The 20,372-nt window shown below is 49.2% G+C and overlaps 1 protein-coding gene across 5 annotated transcripts in view; it reads left to right on the top strand.

The window, feature by feature from the left end:
* Positions 1-20,372, top strand: part of MECOM (MDS1 and EVI1 complex locus) — a 324,959-nt gene that overhangs the window by 269,956 nt on the left and 34,631 nt on the right. For 4 of the 5 annotated variants that reach the window (XM_030954872.1, XM_030954870.1, XM_030954871.1 and 1 more), the window contains exons 3-4: positions 8,779-8,913; positions 19,109-19,211. In XM_030954872.1, the coding sequence (XP_030810732.1) occupies positions 8,779-8,913; positions 19,109-19,211 (238 nt within the window). Of the gene's footprint in view, positions 1-6,996; positions 7,180-8,778; positions 8,914-19,108; positions 19,212-20,372 lie in introns of those variants that run through there. The other variant, XM_030954873.1, reaches the window with a different exon arrangement.

Below are 20,372 nucleotides of genomic sequence, written 5' to 3'. Positions count from 1 at the left end.
CGTAACAAAAAAATTCTCCCTCTCCTAAGCACACGTAAATAATGTTTAACCCTGCCATCAGGGCTTGGCAAGGCAGATGTTTGGGAGGCTCGGTGGATCCTCAGCCTGCCTTTAGCAGGACATCTCTCTGCTTGCAGTGAGTGCCTTGCAATAGGAGCAGGATTAATCATCGCTATTAGAGCCCTCGCTTTCCTCCACAGCCTTCTCTTCCCGAGGATGATGAGTTAATTCAGCTGGAACAATGTTAGTTCATCAAGTTTTGTGGTTTATCTGAAAATCGAATGGCAGTAATTTCATATGGCAACTGACTTAATGCCCATTTAGTCCAGGTTTTAGACAACTCCGGTCGATGATCACAATGGGTTTAACACAAAATGTAGGAGGGATGAAACTGTAACATTGGTGCTTTCAGGCAGGTTTTCTTCCCTGCTGTAGAGCAGGCTGTGTGCACGTGTGTTTCTGTGTGTAGGATGTGTATCCACTCCTTCTGAACCTCCCCCAGAACCATCCACACATGTGACACTTAAAACAGCAAATGCGAACCTGAAAATTTTAACATGAGTGTTTGACTTTTTATTGGGTGATAAATTGCTTCTTACTCTTATAAAGTCCACAGGTGTTTATGCCCACTCTCGCACGCCTAGTTAAAACTTTGGCTACAACAGGAATGCTTTGAAAATAGCCAGTCACTCCTAAAATTGATTATTAAAATAGAATTACCTGTTATGCATCACATTAATTCTTATTGTGTAAAGTTCGGTAGTTTAACCCCTTCAGTCTCCTTTGGCCTGGCGATTTTCCTTGCTTCCATATTTTCTTCTTTATCCTTTTGGCTTGAAAATTTTGCTTTCAGATCATGAAAACCCAAATGGTTTCCCAGGACTTGCTCCCACACAACTTCCTTGCATGGCTCTACACATGCCATGAGGGCTCTAGGACTGGAAGGAGTCTTCCAAAGGAGGCCCTCCAATTATCTGTCAAATGAGAAGGCTTGAAAATTGAAAAATTGGAAGAAATGGGAGGGTTAATTGAACCTTGTTGAATTCTTATAAACATACATAAGTCTGTGCAAAATCCTTGTATTGTGCTTCCTCCCTCCTGGATATTATGTCTTCTCAGGGAGTATTTCTTAGGGATCTTCCATTTTTAGGGCAGCTTCTGCTAAAAGTTGTGTTTCCAGGCAGAGAAGCAGCAGCTACATTGGGTGGGAGCTCTGGCCACCCCATGGACCCTCTGTTGGCTTCACGGGTCCCCCTGCTCCATCTCCAGATGAGCATATCATGGGAAGCAGGAGTGGGTACAAACCTGAGGGATTTATTCAGTTGTATTTCAACAGGGATGAATGAGAGAGTGATAAAAAAACCCAAACATGTTCTTTTTTTGGTCATATTGGTAGGATTTGGAGGACTATGCTCAAGGTCTTTTACTCTCTGGTTGGTTAAGAGAGAAAAGAGCCTCCCAGGCTGCCCAGCACACGGGGAAATGCAGAACAAGGGCATTGCCAGTGGAATTTCCCAGAGTCTCCAGGATTCTGGCATCCTTTCAAAACATGAGAAAGGTGAAGCACAGGAAAACAGCTTCTGGGTGGACAGGAGGCCAACAGCCACATCAGTCAGCCTTGCCTTGCCCTGGCTCTCGTAGGCGCTAAGACAAGCTGGCTAATGTGCTTTTCTCCCCAGATTTTTACCATAGCCAAACTCGTGCCAGACTCATCCAGCAGGGGCTGTCTCACCCTGTGGGGGCAGTAACCTCGAGTGTGAAAATGGCCCTGGCTGGATTTGAGGGCTTCCAGACTCTTCTGTAATGGAAGCAATGAGCACTGCAGAGGAAAACAGCAAAAGTGCTCAGCATCCAGCGCCACAGCACGGGCCTTGGCAGGGAGAGCTAGGGAAAGGTTTGGAGGAGGAAAGCATTGCAAGGGGTGTGCTCACAGCAGCAGCACTGCATCCCTCAGCATCAGATTTGGGGTGTGCTGTGAGGGCTGTGCTCTGTTTGCAGCAAGACAAGCATCTTGTCCTGCCACAAGGAAGGGTGTCTGCAGGATTTCCTCCCCAAGACAGGAGTAAAATCACCCAGGCAGCCAGACACCAGCCACTGACACATTTTTACATCTTCCTGATTGATGAAGTAGGTAAATCTGCAGCGATTTCCCTTCTCCTGGTTTGCAGTAGCACACAATGGCCAAAAGGTTTCAGGCTCAAAACCCAGCGGCACGGCTCGGTGTCTGCCAGAAAACTCCTTCCCACCAGGTGGCCCCTGCTCGAGGAGTGCGGGTACCACCACTGCAATGGCACCAACGCCCACCCTCACCTTTGGAATGTGAAGGAGACCCTGGCACACTGGGATACAGGACAGAAGGGCACCGTCCTGCTGGGATCACTCACACCAGGATGAGAATACAGGGCTGGGCTGCCAAGCTCAGATTGGGAAATGAAGGAACATGCCATTTTAGAGCCCACATTTTAATGGGAGAGAAGAAGTGGAGCCTTTCTGCTCAGCACTTGGGGAGCTGCCTTTGGCCAGTAGCAGCTGTGTGCTGTCACAGACCATACCAGGGGGTGCAGCAGAGCTTGTGGGAGCACGGGGATGGCTTCACACACGCCTGCACCCCAGCACTACCAGGGTATCCCCCCTGTGTGTGCACCCAGCATTGCCCATGGATTGTTCTGTGACTGCTCAGCAGTTGGGGAGAGCAGCCCAACCCACGCTGTGCCTGTGCAGGGCTGGGGCTGCGTGTGCTCCCCGAGCACAGCTCTGTCCCCACAGGCACAGCAGAGGTCCTTCAACTTTTTTATTGCCTGCACATGCACCGCTGTAACTTTTTTGCAAGGATACGGGGTGGTTTATTTTTCTCCCCCGAAGGCAGTAGGTACTTTTGGGAGGGGGAGGCAGGGGGGAAATGTGTGTTTTTCTGCACGCCCCTCATTTCACACTGGTAAATGTCCCAATCTGCCTGGCTATGGCGGGTGGGGAGGGCAGCTGTGCGGGTCCCTGACTCAGCTGGAGGTTCCAGGCTTTGCTGCCAAAACGGGACCCCCTCACGGGCAGGGTGAGCCCCAGGGGTCCCTGGAGCCCTGCACTGCCCTGGGGAAGGGGGTGCAGGGCACAGCACTGATCCCCCTGCATCCCACAGCTGGGCTGGGGGGAGGAAACCCACCCTCCAGCAGTGCCGGCAAAGCCAGTCTGACCCGAGCAAATGAAAATAATCAAAAGTAATTAGAAGCGTGCTGGACTGCTCCTCAGAGATCTGTGCGAGAGAATAAACATGCCGGAGCCCTCCGAGCCACTGCAAAGGCCCATGTCTGAGCTGTTAGGTGCCCTGACCTTGTCCACATAAAGACGTGATTTATGAAGTGCAGGGCACAGCAGCAGGGCTTCTGTCTTCTCCAGGAGAACCAAATTACTGAGGTGGAGATTAACATGCTTTCAGTTGGGCCCATTTCCAGACCAAGGGAAATTTCTTATTTACATTTGTTTTTACCTTTAATTTTCTCCTCCTCTCCCTCACTTGAAAACCGTCTTTTGGCTGGGAGGGATGAGCCAGGCAGAGTGCGAGGGCAGGAGGGGCAGCAGGGACAGGGCACCAATGTGGGGAGCACTGTGATGCCCACCCCACTCCTTCATCAAGCGCTGGAAATGATCTGACTCTTCCCCCTGAAATCAGCAGCAACACTTGCATTTTCACCTGTTTTTATTTCTCCTTTCAAGTTGATATCCCACAACACGGGGTGGGAGGAATTGACATGCAGGAACTGTGTTGCCTTTCGTTCTTGTTGCTGTTTCCCAGGTCTGTCCTGGAGCATTTGGATATGTTAGGAAAACGTTGGTTTTTGCGCGCTTGTTTCGCTTTGCTTTTTCTTTCCCTCTCCACGTTAATGCACTCACAGAGTGTTTCAAACACTCATCACAGTGTTAGCCAGGATGCTCGGTGTTGTGTTTAGTCACCTTGAGATATATAACATTAAACCCCTCTCGAAAAGGTGTTTGTGAAGTGGCTTGTCTACAAATGAAAGGACAATATTAAGCATAATATGAACATTTACGGTATTTAAAAAATCACCAGTGACTTGTCTGATTTTCCCCCATTGTCCTCGGCAGCGTTTGGCCCCAGGAAGCCCATTAAACGTGGACAGTGCCGTTATTTCATCTGGCTGTGGCCGAGCTGCTTTGCTTTGCTTTAATGATGTGCTGGAATGCACGATGCCCATAGGGTCTCCATTAGAAGAACTTTTACTTCTGGGACGACCATGAAGTTAAAGGCTTAAAAGAGGCATCAGTTTACAGCCTGGTGGGAATTACTAGCAGACTGGAGTACTAACTCCTGACTGCTCCACTAATAGAGCGACTTGTTTTAAATAAACAATTGCCAACGGGACCCTGTGGAAATATTTGGGCCTCTTGAAGCGCCCACCGAACCGTCTGAGGGGAGAGGGGAAAGGCGGCAAGAGACATTTAAAAGATTTTCGCTTGAAAGAAGAAATACATCGCTGCGTGTTGATGTGTGTTGATGTGTGTATCCACATCCAGGATTCGGGATGCTGGAGGTCCCGACCGGCGGCGGGGCCAGCCTTGACCCCCCGCGCCTCCCAGCCCCGGCTCGGGGGCATGAGCCTTCCTCCCCGTCTTCATCCTCCTCCGGGTTACAGCCGAACCGCTGGGAGGGCTGCATGAAGGGGAACTATTAAAAAAAGGGGTTTTCCCCCCCAAAGCAGGGGAGCGGCGGCCCCGCCGGCGCGGGGGGCGCGTCCCGCAGTGTCCCGGCGGCGAGCGCCACCCAGCGGCGGCGGGCGGCGCTGCGGGCGAGCCCCGGAGCGGGCCGGGCCGGGCCGCGCTCCGCCGGTACCGGGAGCCGCTTTTGTTTATCCACCGGCGCTTCCTCCCTTTGTGGCACGGCCCAGGGGGAGGGAAAGGGGGGGCTCCGGCTCGCTATCGGGGGCTCTGATCAGGCCGATGGGCTCGAGCAATCAGTTTCCCAGATTACTTGTATTTAATACACAATGCATCATAAAGCAAATCCCTCATCCTGACAGGGAGAAAATAGAACAGCTCATAGCGCGAGCCGGGCCAATTTATGGCTAAATTAAAAAAAAAAAAAAAAAAGGAAAAAAGAGAGAGAGAGGGAGAAAAAATAAGAAAGAAAAAAAAGCCACCCCAACAATGGGGAGCAGAGGGAGGGCAGGAACCCACGGCCCCGCACACCGGGCGGGCTCCGGTTCCCAGGCCCGGGCGCTCTGGGAATCTCCCACCGGGTTTTTTGAGGTTAGTGACAATGGATTTTTTTTTCTTTTTTTCCTGTCCTACCTACCACCACTGCGTGCGGGTTTTGTTTTTTTTTTGTGGGTTTTTTTTGGGTTTTTTTTTCCCCGTCTCTCTCCCCTCGGACAATAGCCATTATCTGAGCTAACAGGTCAATGTCACAGATAACGGGCCGCTGAGACGAATCCATCAGCATCTCCTGTCACTCGGCTTCTCGCCCTCCCCCTCGCTCTCCTTCCCCAGCCCCACTTGGCCCCCCAGGGAAGAAAAATTCACTTTTAGTCTGAAAAATATATCTGCACTTAAAAAAAAAAAAGAAGAAAAAAAAAAGTGGGTGGCACTTCTGTATGGTGCAATAAAAGATACAGTTCAGCCCTCTTATTTTTTCTTCTTCCCCTGCCCTCTTCCCAAAGCATATATACGAAGATCTCTCCGTAGCGAGCCCTGGCTGTTCCAAACTTGGCGGACGTTTGCGGCTTTGCGGCACGGTTGGATTTCGGGTCCATTTAAGCCGGGAGAGCCCCGAGCCGGGGGAGCTGCGCTGCCCCGCGGGAGGGAGCGGGCCCGGCCCCGCCGCCCCCGCCGGCAGGTAGAGCCCGGCCTCCCGCCGCTCCATTCATGGGATTCGTTACCAAAGAAATAAAAGGAGGAAAAGAAATTTAAAAATCGTTTAGGAGGCGGCGGCAAGCGGGGCGGTGGTTCCGCGGCACCAAATGGTGTCGTCGCGAAAATTGGCCGGGGGGAAAAAAAAAAAAAGAAATTGCATTTCATTAAATATCGTTATTAATAACCAGAGTGACGCGATGACGGGAACAATTCGGGTAACGCGCCGGGCGCGCCAGCACCCGGAGCGCCGGGAGCAGCCGTCGGGGCGAGCGCGGCTCCCGCTCGCCGCAGCCCCCGCTGCGGGGCGGCCGCGACGGCGCTCCGGGCTGCGGGGCGAGCGGCGGCCAATAAATAGAGGCGAGCGGCGAGGGCCCGAGGCACCGCGCACCCTGGGAGGGAGATGCGTCCGGGGGCGCCCGGCGGGGCTGCCCCGCGGGCTGCCGGTGAGCCCCCGCCGCGGGGCCGCTCCTCCGCGACCTGGCGGTGACCCCCCGGCCGCGGGGCCGCTGTCGCTTTAAGCGCGCCGGGAGCGCCGCCGCCGCCGCCCCGGACGGGGGGCCGGGGAGGAGGGTGGTGGGGGAAAGGCGGCCGGAGCGGCCGGGGCTGCCCCGCTTTAAAGAGACAGTGCCCGAAAGGGGAGCGGCGGGAGGGCACGGCCCGACGGGGTGGGCGGGGGGGGGGGCGGAGAGGGCCGCGCCGGGCCGGGCCGGGCGCTGCCCGGGGGTGCGGCGGGGAAGCAGCGCCGCGGGCAGGCTGCGGGCGTGGGGAGGGGGAGAGCCGCCCGTCCGCCCTCCCACGCGCACTCACTTTTCTCCCATCCCCGGCGGAGAAGTGAAAGAAGTTTGTTTTGTTGAGCGGTGCGCTGTGGGGTTTGTTGTTGTTGTTTTTCTTTTTCCCTTTTTTTTTTTTTTTTTTTTCCCCCCTTCCTTTCCCTGAAGAGGCTTGTGTGGGTTTTGGGTGGGTTTTTTTTTTCCCTTTTTTTTCCCCTTCCTCCCCCTTCCCCGATAACTTTTTTCGCACACGCCGCCCCAAAGCCAGCCGATAAGACCAGGAAGGGCCGAAAGGGGACGGTGATGGCGAGCCGGCAGGAACCCGCCGAGCCCCGCCGCCGCTGAGCCCTCCGGGGCCGGCAGCCCCCGCCCGGGCCCCGCCGCCCCCCGCACATGGTGCAGCGCCCCGCGCCGCGCCCGCCGCTCTTCGGACCCCGACGGCCGCGGCCTCCGCCCGCTTTTAACGCCGAGATGTTGCTTCCAGCCGCCTGAAGGATATTTGTCCCTCTGCCCCCTCCCTGCCCCCGCGGGCTCCCGGCGACACAAGGTAAGAGCGGCGAGCGCGGCGGCGGCGCTGCCACGGCCCCGCGGGACGGGGCCGCTTTGCCCCGTCGGTGCCGCCGCGCCGCCGGCCCCGGGGCAGAGCCCAGAGGCCGGGGAGTGCGGGGTGAGCCCCCCTTCCCTCCTTGGGGCTTTCTCCGAAAGGGAAAATTAAACGTCCCGTTCCCAAGAGCAGCCGGAGGTGCGGGCGGCGGAGCAGCGTGCGCGCCCGTGGGGACCGAGCTCGCCCGGCGCGGCCGCGGGGCTCGGCGGGGCTCTGCGGGGCTCGGTGGCCTCCGGGCTGGAGCGAGGTTTTCCAAATTCTCTTTTGGAGGAGAGGGCAGAGCGCGGCTCGGCGGGGCGATGCTCGGCTGCCCCGCGGGCTGCGCGCACCCTCCGCACCCCCATCCCACGGCCGGGCCCGATCGCAGCCCCGGGGGCGCGGGGGTGACCGGGGCAGGTCCCGCGGGGACAGCGCGGGGCTCGGCCCGGCACTGCCGCGGGGCCGGGCAGGGACCTCCGTGGGCTCCCCGGGAGCGGCAGCGGCAGCGCCGGCTCCGGCCGCGGCTCCGGGCGCTCCCCGGCGGGGCGCAGCCTCCCGCGCCCTTCGCTTTCGTTTGGGGCATTTCAGGTTGTTTCCTTTATTCTGCTGTTAAAATGGGGTGGCTGCTGCCGGTGGCAAGGCGAAGTTGTTACAATTTAGCAGTCAGCTCCCCGGGAAGCTGTGGGAAGTTTGGGATAGGCCGATGGTGAAGCTTGCAAATAATGATATTCAGTCCGCTGTAACGATTAGTAATTTGTCATAATATTAGAATAGAACATCGTCTTTAGCTTGTCCACGAGCAGTCTCATTATATTTGTTTATTGTCTGCATAATTGGAACCATTTATTGGTGTGTATTGAATACTGCCATGGTTTGCATGAGTGTTTACATTGTTTTTCATTTTTTCTCTTTATTTTGACATAAGGAGTTCTGTTATTTGCTTCGATTAAGGGGAGGGATTTAAGTGTTGCACAGGACTGTTTGGGAAGTGTAATGTTAAAACAAGATAAATAACTCTGCCTACCAGATAAAGTTTGGTTCAGAGCAACAAATATAAAAATTCTAAATGAGTGCTGCAATCAATGTAAATCCTGAAACAAAACAGAAACTTTAAATGAAGCCAGCACCATCTATTTTAATAATTTTTGTTATATCCTTGTCAGATTCTTATTTAATTAAAATAATAATTTCAGACACAGTCATTGATGAATGCATAGAAAATCAGATGCCTCTTAAATTAACATAGTATCTCATTGCAATAATTAGACAACGTTTCAATTACTTGTAAATATTTGTCAAGACATTTTTCAGAACATTTGTTGTCTTTTTTTTATTATGTATGTATTCTGACAGTTCCTAAAAAAAATCTCAGCAGGGAAACATATTTATGAATAAACACACCATTATTATTATTATTATTATTATTATTATTATTATTATTATTATTATTATTATTATTATTATTATTATCTGCTTGTTTATCTGGAAACCTGTGATTTATCTTTTGATAAGAGTACTCAGCCAACGACAGAAAGATTTATTCTTTCATATTCTTCTTTTTAGATCTTGGATGAATTTTGCAATGTGAAGTTCTGCATAGATGCCAGTCAACCAGATGTAGGAAACTGGCTCAAATATATCAAGTTTGCTGGATGCTACAATCAGCACAACCTTGTTGCATGTCAAATAAGTGATCAGGTACGTGGTGTTCACTTTCTGGACTTACTTTTTAAAGGAACTTTCAGGTGTCAATGGAAAAAAAAATAACAGCATTTCACAACAGCTTTTGGCCTCTTTGCTGTTATGGTAAAAGATAAGGTACGGATGGAAATGCAGAATGGAATAATTTTGATTATGGGCGGCAGAAAATATGAATTTTCAGTTTTACATATTGTTGTTCAATTCAAGCAGGAGTTTTTTGCTCATATCTGATAAAATTCAGAGCTGCTTTCTAAGGGATACAAAGGCATTATGTGCTGGTTTTGAATTAGGAGCATTTTCTGGCTCCTGTTGCAGTCCACTTGGATTGCTATGTTAAATCGTGGAGTTGGTTGGATGCTGTAACATGAATTTAATGGAAAGAGGGGAGGACACAAAAGTGGTAATGTTACCAGTGTACTTGCATGTGTGGGGATTTGAATTTGAATGCACACATGCATGGATATTATTGTGCCTTCCCATACACTTTGCTGGAACTCCTGGTACTTACGTGCTGAATCAGGGTCTTCGGTGGTTTTCTTTTTCTTTTCATTTATTGCACTTAAATCCACTCTTTGTTGGGCTGAAACATTATTTATCCTTGTGTGTTGGAAAAAAGGCTGGGATAGGCAGAGGAAGAATGCAGTAAAGCATTTTGTTTTCAATTATGCTGATGAGTTATTAGGTGTTTCCTAAATCAGGGTTTGCTTTTTTCTGCAGATAACACAGGCCATTATGAAATATTTTAATGGGCGAAGTTAGGCTGAGGAAGCTCTGCTTCTTTAAAGTAAAATACCTAAAACAGCAAAGCAACAGCTGATTGTGATTTCTTGTTTCCAATTTAAACTTCGCTACCTGCAACATAGAATTCGATTCATTTAATCAGTGTTTCATTTTTCACCACTTAATTAACTGCATCAGGTGAATGTTAAAGATTATCTTTAGCTGATTTAATTGCCTTGACAGTATTGAAAGAAGAATCACAACCAGACACAAAGCTTCAATTAGAAATCATTCTTTCTAATCAAATTCCATACGTATAGGAAATGAATGTGAGGGAGCCTGCTATTTCCAGCCCAGTGCTACGTATTTCACTCATGTGAGATAGCTGATTAAAACTGGGTTAAATAACTTTCTCAGAAACTATGAGAGAAGATCTTTTTCATTTCCAACTTTTACAGTTCAGCCCTGAGCACATGTAGCATGGAACGAGCCAGCGGACCGAGAGATAATTTCTTTTCTATACAGCAGCTGGTTTAACTAAAGAAACCATAAAGGTTATTAGTAAAAGCAAGTTACGTTTTCCAAGCTGAAATATGCTTTGTGCTGAAAAACGATAAATTCTCTCCATGCAGAGAGAGCAGTGATAGGAAAAGGAAACTATGTAGATTAATTGAAATAGCGAATTCAAGTATTTTACATTGAGCAGGAGCTGGTGTAGGGAGGAAAGATCAGAAGAAATCACATGCACTGGTCAAGCAACTCACTGTCTTTGGGTTGGTGCTGGGGATCTGCAGCTGAGAGTGCAGGCGAGGCTGAGCCATCAGCATCTCCCTCTGAGCGTGCACCCGCGCTTTGACGGTTTTGGAAGGAAAGTTATGGCGCTTTTAACTTTCTCTTTTTTTTAGTGTTTACATTTCTGACATTTGGTAATGGTGGCTGTACTGCTGCCAATAATTCCCTTCATTCACTGGAGACTTGTTATTTATTTTGCACAGTATCGTGCTGTTCATAATTCCATATTTTTATAGCGTTTTGTTGCTGAGATTTGCAAATTAAGATTTGGTTGTCTTTCAAGTAGCTTGTTGTGATCTGGGTGCTGTCAGCAGGAGATTGTTGTTCATTTGGCCCTCTGGAAACGCTGCACACTTACCCACAAAATCGTCCGCGTACTCCAACGTTTTATGACCAGAGCCTAAAAAGTTAATGCTAAAAATGTGCTCTCGAATCTTAAAGCAAGAAACTCTTTCTAACAGCTCCTCCTTCTGCTTTCTTCTGGCACAAGCTCACCAGAGGTAATATAAAATATAATGGGGAGGCAAACTGGGAAATGGACGTTACATGGCCAAACGTGTGCGTGTACAAGGAGTGACAAATGCAAGTCAGGGCTGAGTGTGCACATATAGACTGTGTGGGGCTGCCTGGGGTCACTCAGCCTTGGTAGCTCCTGGAAAATAAAAGGGGGAAAAAGAGTAAAAGAAGGGAATACAAAGGGGAAATAAAAATAAGGTGAAGCTAGGTATGTGTGTCAGTGGTTGTGGCTAGAGCTGGAGGGCAGAGACAATGATGCAGCCCAGCTGGTAGAGGGGACCCCAGCTCAGCTGGAGCCACAGCCAGTGCTGGATGCAGGCAAGGGGGGACCCCCCAGTTCTTGCTGCCTCCCCCAGGGACACAAAGCAGCTCAGCAGCCCTGGTTGCACAGAGAGCATCCCCAGTCTGCGCTCGCTCCCGACCCACTGACACTCGATCAGCAGTAATTGTTCACCTCTAATTGCTTCAACTCATCTGTAAAATTCACAAGCAAACATTGGGCTGTACCTGAGAAGGTGGAAGATCCTTCCAGTGCTCCCAGCCTCATGCTGCCCACAAGTTTATATTACTAAATTCAAGCTTGACTGATAGGTATGGTTCCCAGACTGCTCGAGGCAGGATTGAGATGAACTCAGGGTGGTGTGTAATCTGGTCTCTCTGCTGTGTTCTACCTGCTGTATTTAACAAAAAGAGGGAAAGAAAAACATTTTTTTGTCATTTTCTCTCTTAGGGTTTTTTCAGAGACATACCACCCCACCCCCTGACTCACGGCTGGGGTTAGGTTTCATCACTTAGGATCAACTTTACAAAAGGCCTGGGCTCTTTCTTATGACTGTATAAATGAGCTTTGCTGAGATGAACAGCTTGATAATGGTGGGATGCAGTCAAAACATGCACGCTGGATGCAACTCATGTTTCATTTGATTGCAGCTGGAGTAGGGCTTAAAAGCTGCATTTTTGTACTTATTTTTTTTAAAATCTCAAATGAGGTCGATCTAGGATTTCTTTTTGCTGTCTTACTATTATCTCCTGTCACACCCAATCTAACCTGAACATATGTAATTTTAGGTGTATATCAATAATGAAATTCCACAAACTGGGCACTCAGTTTTTTTCTTTTCCCCAACAAGACTACAGTGTGTGCAGAGCTGCAGAGAGCCTTGTCACTGTTCTTGCCCTGGAATGTGCTTTTTCAGCTCAGAGTCAGTTTAGGATTCTAGAGCAGTTTCTGCTAACTTGGATGACTCCTCTCTGTTATCGTTAAATATCTATTAGTTCAACTTTCTAATGACTTCAGAATGATTGGCTCTGTTAGGCTTTCTGGCAGTGCTGTCAGCCCAGCAAAAGCATTATTTTTAAAGATATACGTTAATGGAAGTGCAGTTGCAAATCAAGCAGTGGCATGGCAGCGTCTGTCACACATTCCAGGCTGAGATCACGGTCACCTTCAAACTACGAAATTGTTTTTTTTTACTTTTTTATTTTTAGAAAGATTGTTGGTAGCTGTTGCAGTTAAAACCCCAGAATATCGTTTTTATCTTGCTTATTGCTTGCAGAGTTCTGACAGTGATACAGACACATAGTGCTGTGAAACTGCCCTGGACTTCCAGGTCCCTTTCCCCCCAACAAAGCAGCTCCTGAAGAGTAGCTTTGGTTTATCCACAGAAAACTCAGTGACTCAAGATCACTTTACTGAGGTTTTAGATTGCTGTGCGTGCTGAAATAGGTTTTTAGTGGGTTTTTGTGTGTGTGTTTTGTTTCCTTGCCTTATACTCAAGTACGTGCCACTGCAAAGGGAGCAAAACCAGTAGTATCACACTCTTAACAACATGCCCGATGTCAGTAATATAAACTTACAGGAGTGAACCTACTGCTGTAGGTTCCACCAGATCTGATCCCACCTTACACGTTTTACAAACTTTTCTAATCTGCAGGCACAGCTTCATGTTTCAGGTTTTACGGCCGCGGCACCCTGTCCGTGGCGGGCAGGGGCTCCTTGCACAGCCACCTGCAAAAGTTGTGTATTTAAGGAATAGTTTTGAGGCTTTGTTGTCAGAGAGTGAAATTAAGGTTTTGGCTGTTGTGGGTCAGGAGGGCACGCACACACTGAGCTCATACAAGGCTCTGTTCTGCCATGATTCTTCCTATGAGTTGCTGGTTATTAAGCAAATAAAGCTTAATCCAACTCCCACTAAAAATCTGTCTCTAGTGGAGCAGGGATGTTTTAGCTTGGAGCTGGTGGAATGAAGAGCTGCTCGGTGGTGATTTTCCACTTGCTGCAGTTAGAGCTGAGGCTGTGGGTGAAATTCCTGCCTGGGCTTTATGACTGCCTGTGTTATCTGGAATTTGATGCACTGGTGGTGTTACCGCTCTCAACATTGGACTGTCCTGATGTGACCTAAAGTAAACTGTTTAGAACCAAACCTAGCAACTTGTTGTTGCCACTTCTGCAAAGTGATGAGGTTTTTCTTGCTGATTCATGTTTCATAAAAGTGATAAGGGATTTTCTGTGATGAGGGCTGTCAAGTCCTACTCATCTGCTCGTTAAAACGTAGAGAATTATGTGCAACCACAGAGCCAGGACAAGACTGCACCTTGCTTGATATTGGTGTGGCTCATAATGCACGTTCATGGGTGTTAGAGGGCAACAGATTGGTTAGATCAGCTCAGTAGAACAGCTGGGTGACAGAAGTTGGAGGCTGCTGTCAGTGGATAGGATGCCTAAGGAAGAGGTTGTGCAGGACCAGAGCAGCTTGGAGGAACCAAGGCTTTCACAGAAGCTGAAATTCACTGACAATGGAAGAAGACCTGAGTGGTATTGGGGAGGGAGGTGGCCTGCAGCCCCCCAAGATGCCAAAAAAGGGTGCCCTGCAGAGAGGTATCCTGCAGTTACCTTCTTATCTTGGGGAGCAGGAAGGTGGAAGAATGGGGATTCCTGGAGCATCCTTCCTCCAGTCCATCCTGCACAGAGATTTTGGGGCATTTTGGAAACAAAGAAGGAAAGGATTCACAGCCCTGGTGCTGAGGCACTGTGGTGCTCCCCTGCCTGGTCTGCAGGGGGAAGGGGAGGGTCCTGGGAGGGTCCTTTCTCCCCCTGGGCTCCCACTTGTGCCCCCACAGCCCCTTGCATGCAGAGACTTGCTGACTTTCGCCTCTGGATTTTTGCTGAAGTTTTCTTTGGGCCCAGTACAGCTCTCAGGCAGGACTCCTCTACCTTGGCCCTTGAAAAAACTCCAGTTTGTTTCAATTTATCATTTGCCTGAGTATAGCAAGAAGAACCTGGCTCGGGTTTCATCACACAGCTCTCCAGCTGCACAAGTTGTTCATCACTGGAGCTAAAATTGAAGCTATTCTATTTGGACCTTTTTCTTTCTTGTTTTTTCCTTCAAACTCTTTAATTATGGCTTGTTGTGAAGTTGTGTCCCCTTGTCATTTATCTGGCGGGTGTAATTCCTGATTTTGATGAAGCTCCTTAGATGTAATGCTCATTAGTAGATTTGGACATTTAATTTGTTTTACTTTTCAAGCAAATGCCACTCTTGCTCTGAAGGCCTGTGGGGGTGGATGCCAGTTGGCAGCATGCACGCTGCCTCTTGGGGCACATTCCCCACGGGAGCTGGGAGATGGGGCTGCCTTGCTTGGGTGGGTGAGCCCATGGAATGTGGTCCAGTGAGTGCTGGTGGGTCTCACCAGGGAGCAATCCACTTTTGGGGTCTTCTGTTCCATCCCACCATCCCGAGCTGGGTGCTCCTGTTTGCACAGTGCAGGACAGGATCCCTGGGTGCCTCGCCTGTGGTGGGAGCTGTGAGTTCAGCACGTGGCCTGGGGGTTAAACGGCAGACTGCATCCACTTGGAGCAGCATCTCTGGCCTGCCCTAACATCTGAATTTCCCCGGCAGCTCTGGAGCACGTGCAATGTTCTCCAGAGCTGTAGGCAGGAATAAAGTGTTTAGTCGGATGCACCAGAACACAGCTCCTCTTTGGGGCACCACAAACGTGTGCGTGGCACTTCCTGCCTTCTCTCACGCTCAGTGGCTGAGTTGCTGCTTTCCCCCCCTAAACCTTAACTTCAGTTAACCCCTCCTGGTTCTGGGGGATGCTGTTGGGAGCAGAGGGGGGTCCAGGCAGGGCAGTGTGGGGCTGGCAGGGGCAGGGGGATGGCTGGGGTGCTTCAAAGCACAGGGGCTCAGCGGCTGCGCGTGGCCCCAGCCGAGCTCACGGGGAGCGCGTTTCGCTATTATTTCAATTATTACAACTTCCTGAATAGGTCGAAGGTCGTTCATAATTCACGCTTCTGTCATCTTTACACATGCCAAATGCAGTCTATTAAGCATAAATAAAATTTCAAGTGCCTGACCAGGAAAAGTAAACTGGGATTCATAACAATGAGGCCTTATTCATCCATTTAAAAGCGAATTGTGTGTGTTCCTTTTTTTTTTCTTCCCCCCTCCCCTTTCCCTTTATGGCTTTGCAGTTTGGGAGCTTTTATTTCTGCTCGGTAGCACAGATCTCTGACCTGCAGCGTGGGTGTGGGCAGGCACAGAGCACTGATGAGCCAGGCCTCCCCCAACTTCTCCCCACCTCAGACCCCCTGAACTTTGAAAGTGTTTCCAGACCTGAATCCGATTTTGCTCTTCCTACATAAACTGTAGTCACACACCGTTGATCCCAGGGCATGTGAAATGAGCATCTGGACTTTGCTTTTATTTTTTTTTTTCCCCCTCTCCTCTGGTTGTTCCTCTTCTGTGCAGAAGCTCTTCCTATACTTGTTCTCAAGCAGACCCCAGTGCAGATTAACCCAAAAAAGTTGGTTAATGGAGCAGGATCAATCAGCTGGAGAAATGATAGCCAGATAGATAGAAAATTGAAACCTTTCATTAATTACAGTAAACTCAGGACCGTGTGCCAGAAATCTTCAAGCTTTGCAATTGAAAAATCCACTTATTTTATGATGGCATTTCCTAATACAAAAATACTGCCCGTGGTAGAGGTGCTGTTCTTGCAAGACACAGGCAGCCCAAGGGGTGCCTGAGGAGCTGGGGGGAATTTGTGAGGTTCCCCATCTGGGGGCTGCGGGATTTCCCCTCTCCCTGCCTTCCCTTGGTCATCTGCTGCTGCCTCAAAATTCAGGCAATGTGGTTCATTTCAACAGTTCGCTTCTCACTTTTTCCTAGATAGGGTAATTCCAGGAGTTTATAGGTGGGAAGAGTGAGAAAATAAAAAGCTATTCATGTGAAGTAATAAGGACAGCTTTTAAAATCAGAATAACTTTACCTGCATGACCGTTTTGGTTTAAACTTCAATATGTTTTATTTTAGATTTTCACTGCAGTGCAAATTTATGTATAAAGGGTTAGTGCAGGTAAATTTTTCTGTATATACAGAAAATTTTAAAATTATTTTTAATAATAATTAAGATTAATACTCTGATGATGTGAAAATGGCAGAGCTGTAAATCTGTCACTCGGTCTTTGTTTTGGAGAATGTTAGGTCTGAGATAATAATAAGCAAAATAAAGAAACATTACTCAACTTAAAAAATGGAAATTTTTGGAACACTCGTCTTGTTTCTCTGCTGAGGGACAGAGAGGCTGGCCAGGCAGTTTCTGATAGGTAGCTGGGTCATTTTTTGATTTTTAAATACCAGTGCAGACAAGACAGCTGGCTGCAGAGTCTGCCCCTGCTCGGGGCTGTGCCCCTCAGCTGCAGGAAAGATGCTGCATCATCCTGGGCTGCCCCAAGAGCAGCGATGCTCCCCAGCACAGCCCCTGTGAACAAGAGCCTCTTTATGCCCCATCCATGTGCCTCCCTCCGTGGTGAGAGGTGAAAAGGTCTGTCCAGACACTTTTGGTGGGACATGGAAAATACAGGAGAACGCTCCTCTGTGGTTTTTGTTCGCTCCTTGGTGTGCAAAACCAACCCAGGAAGAACAGCGGTGTTTACCTGACTGGGAAACAAAACCTGGGAGAAGCAGCAAGTCCTGGGCAGGGCAGAAGCTTTGGCACAGTCCCTCTGGGATGGTGGAAGTCCTGCTGTGTCCTGGCTGTGTGCTGCTCCTTCTGTGTCCTGCCAATGGAGGTCTCCAGAAATCTCTTCAGTCAGTGTGCACAAATCATTATTCCACACATTATTTTCACCCCAAACCAGCCAGCAACCGGGCCTGTCTTCCACAGATCTGACTGCAGCTTACCTTTCAGATGTGCAGAGGCCATTACACTTCTGGAATTAAAAATCCACTTTTCAACACATCCATTGTAACAAAGGGAAAACCAAGCATTGCTTGCAGCAAATATTCGCTGGATGTGGCACTGTCACCGGGTTTATTTGCAGGAGGTAAAAGCTGGCTCCATTTAAATGTGGTTTGGCCTTTGATGGGATGAGCTGTGTTGCCTCAGTGCAGCCCCAGCACGCTGAAGCTCTGTATCCTTTGGCACTGACATTGGATTGGATCCACAGAGGGTTGTGGTACCAGATACTTGCCTGGCTGCATGAAGGGATACTCACAGGACACTGCCAGGCTCTCCTGGCCTCCAAAATACTCTGTGGAGTTTGAAATCCCCTGGACCAGAGATACAAATGGGAAGCCCAAGCAGCCCAGGCTGGTGGTTCGGTGAGGGTGGTGTGGATGAGGAGGGAGGGTGGATCACACTGCCCATAAACTCCTTGTCCTGGTTTTTATGGGGGAAATTGGCCACAAGCAGGGGGTTGTGGCACTGGTACCTCGTGTTTTGCCAGCACTTCTGTCACCTGGTGAGGGGTGAGCCCTGGGGTGTGGGATGAGCAGCCTCCACTGCCACTCCCTGCGCCGTTCTCCGGAGCGGCTTTTGGGACAAACTACAGGAAAAAACCCTCCAAATCTGAGTAAATACATCCGAATTCGATATTTTTGGGTGTTTAGCCCGTTTAGTGGGCACGGCTTGTGCAGGCAGAAAGGATTAGGCTGTACGGCCACCTCCTGGAGGACACGGGTATGTGCTGGCTGCCGGTGGGCGATGATGCTCCGGTGTGCCTGGGCAGGGAGAGCACCACCCTGGGTGACAGTCCTCGTGTGACCCGGCAGGGAAGGTACCCACGGACCTCCAGACACCTGTCCCTACCCGTGACAAACTCACCTGTGTGACTTTGATCACTGGAGGTGATTTGCTGCCTCTCTCCCCATGCACGGAAATGAGAGTTAAGAGTTTCGGAGCAAACCCTTTAAAAATACTGAGAAAAAGCAAAGGCATCATTTTTTTAGCGTAGGAAGCATAGCTGTCATGTGGTTTTGTTTAACAAGGCCCGAGGAAGTTACTAATATTTATTTGAGCTGCTTCATGGAGCTTTTTAGTGCTCTTCACATTTCCTGCTGAGACAGAAAGCAGCCAGATGGATTTTGGGAATCTCCTTTCGGCAGAGTCTGGTGGCGCTGGCGTGTGCTTGCTCTGGTGCATGGACCCAAGGGAGGGTGTCCCCTTTGCCCTCCCCACAGCCTCCTACCACCCCAAAGGGCTCCTTCCCACAGCCCAGCATCACCTGGATGACGGGCCAAGGTGTCACCAGCCAGGGCCACCACCAGCAGCTTTGGCTGCTCATGATGTTTCTTCATCCAGGACTGATTTTTCCCTTGGTTTCCGTTTGAAGCTAAGGAATAGCCAGGTGCACTGGGTCTTACAGGCTTCTCTCCTCACAGCTTTTTGAACTGTGTCGATGGTTGGAACAGGGGGCTGGATGGCTATGGCTTAACCAGCATCTCCTCATCTCTGCTTTAGAATTACAGAAACATCAAGGTTGGAAAAGACGTCTGAGATAATTGAGTAAAAGCATTAAAGTTACTTTAGTACTTTTCCCCAGCGCAACAGGAGTTCCTTCCCTTACCAGGATCACTCAGGGATGTGTTTTATGGCTGCTCTGTACTTTGGTTTGGTAAAACTCAGCAGACAAGTTGCTGGTGATGTCTGCAGTCATCACACAGCTCATTTTGCAGCAGAGGCTGTTGAAAGCAGTCCTTTTTATCCTCACAGAGCCCAAAACACAACGACTTTTGAGCTGGAAGGAGCAGACTTGCCATGGTCATCATGAGTGGGCAGGCTCTGGCCGCAAGGTCTGCCACACTCAGCAGCAGGGGTTGATGTTTCTTTGCCTGTTGTGGTTCTTACCTTCCTTTTTCTTCCTATTTTTTCTCCCCAGATATTCTACAGAGTGGTGGCAGATATTGAACCAGGAGAGGAGCTCTTACTGTTCATGAAGAGTGAAGATTATTCACATGAAACAATGGCTCCGGACATCCACGGTTAGCCTCTTCTTACTGTTTCATCTGACAGAAAGTATCCCTGAAATTAACCCAGAATTTAGGAAGACTTTTTCTTCTGTTGGAATCTGGGATGGCTTCCAGCTTCAGAGCTGGACTGTGGTTGCATTTGTCCATCTTCTGCCTTTCTGTTCCTGATTGAAACTTGATGTTTTTGGTGGGGTTGCAAAAGAAGAGCAACAGTCCCTGTCCTTATCTGAAGACTGTGCTGCTCCTACAGGAGCAGGACCCTGATTATAGGTTATTTTTTGTCATTTAGCCAAAGAACTGTGACCTTGAAAAGAGGAAATCTGAGGTTGTCAATGTTGCTGTCACTTGCGAGGATATCTCAGCCATTCTTACTCCTCACACTTGTCCTTTACTCATCCCACACGCAGATTCTTTGTCTGAAACTCCTGAGTTGTTGCTCAGATTTGTCCCCCAATCTCCAAAATCTCCTTTAGCTGTGATACCAGTGGGACCTGGGTGTGGGATATCTCCTTAATGCCCAGCATGTTGCAGTTTATGCCCAGAGAGACATTTTATACATTTTCAGGAATTCGGGGACGATGCACAGGGCAGGAATTATCAAGGCCTCCACTTTCTTGTAACTGCTTGTACATTCTTGTTCTCTTAAGAAAAAAGTGGGGGTTATGCATTCATTCCCATTTGGTTTTGTGGTTGGGTTTTTCCCCCCAGTGGTAACTTTGTTTAGTTATTGCTGAGGGTGTCCCCCTGTCCAGCACACACTTCTCCTTGCCTGGTCCCCATGGTCAAGTAGCTATTGTATAAATGAGACCAGAGGGAATCTCTGCAGTCACATGCAGGATCATGTCCCACAGGGCTAATTTAGAAGCAGACTGAGCCAAAGTGTTGCTCGTGGACAGCCAGGAACAGAGCCCCATGACACTTTCTCTGGATCAGCCCAACTGTCAAGTAGCAACCAAGGACATTCACTGGGGATTCCAGCCAGTGCCTTTCTGACTCAGAGCCTTGGGGCATTTATATCTGGAACCAAACCAGGGTGTCTGGCTCCTTGTGTGGACCAACACTCAAATACACAGCAGAAAAAAAAGCCATTGTGGGATGCTCTTCTCCAAGTTTGGGGTTTTTTTGGGATTTTCTTCAGCTAATCTATTCTTTTGCAGGAATTACTAGTTAAGA

The sequence above is a fragment of the Camarhynchus parvulus genome, chromosome 9, assembly GCF_901933205.1.
Source record: "Camarhynchus parvulus chromosome 9, STF_HiC, whole genome shotgun sequence".
Lineage (NCBI taxonomy): Eukaryota > Metazoa > Chordata > Aves > Passeriformes > Thraupidae > Camarhynchus > Camarhynchus parvulus.
Note: the sequence above shows the minus strand (reverse complement) of the source record. Positions and strands in the feature narration are given on the sequence as shown.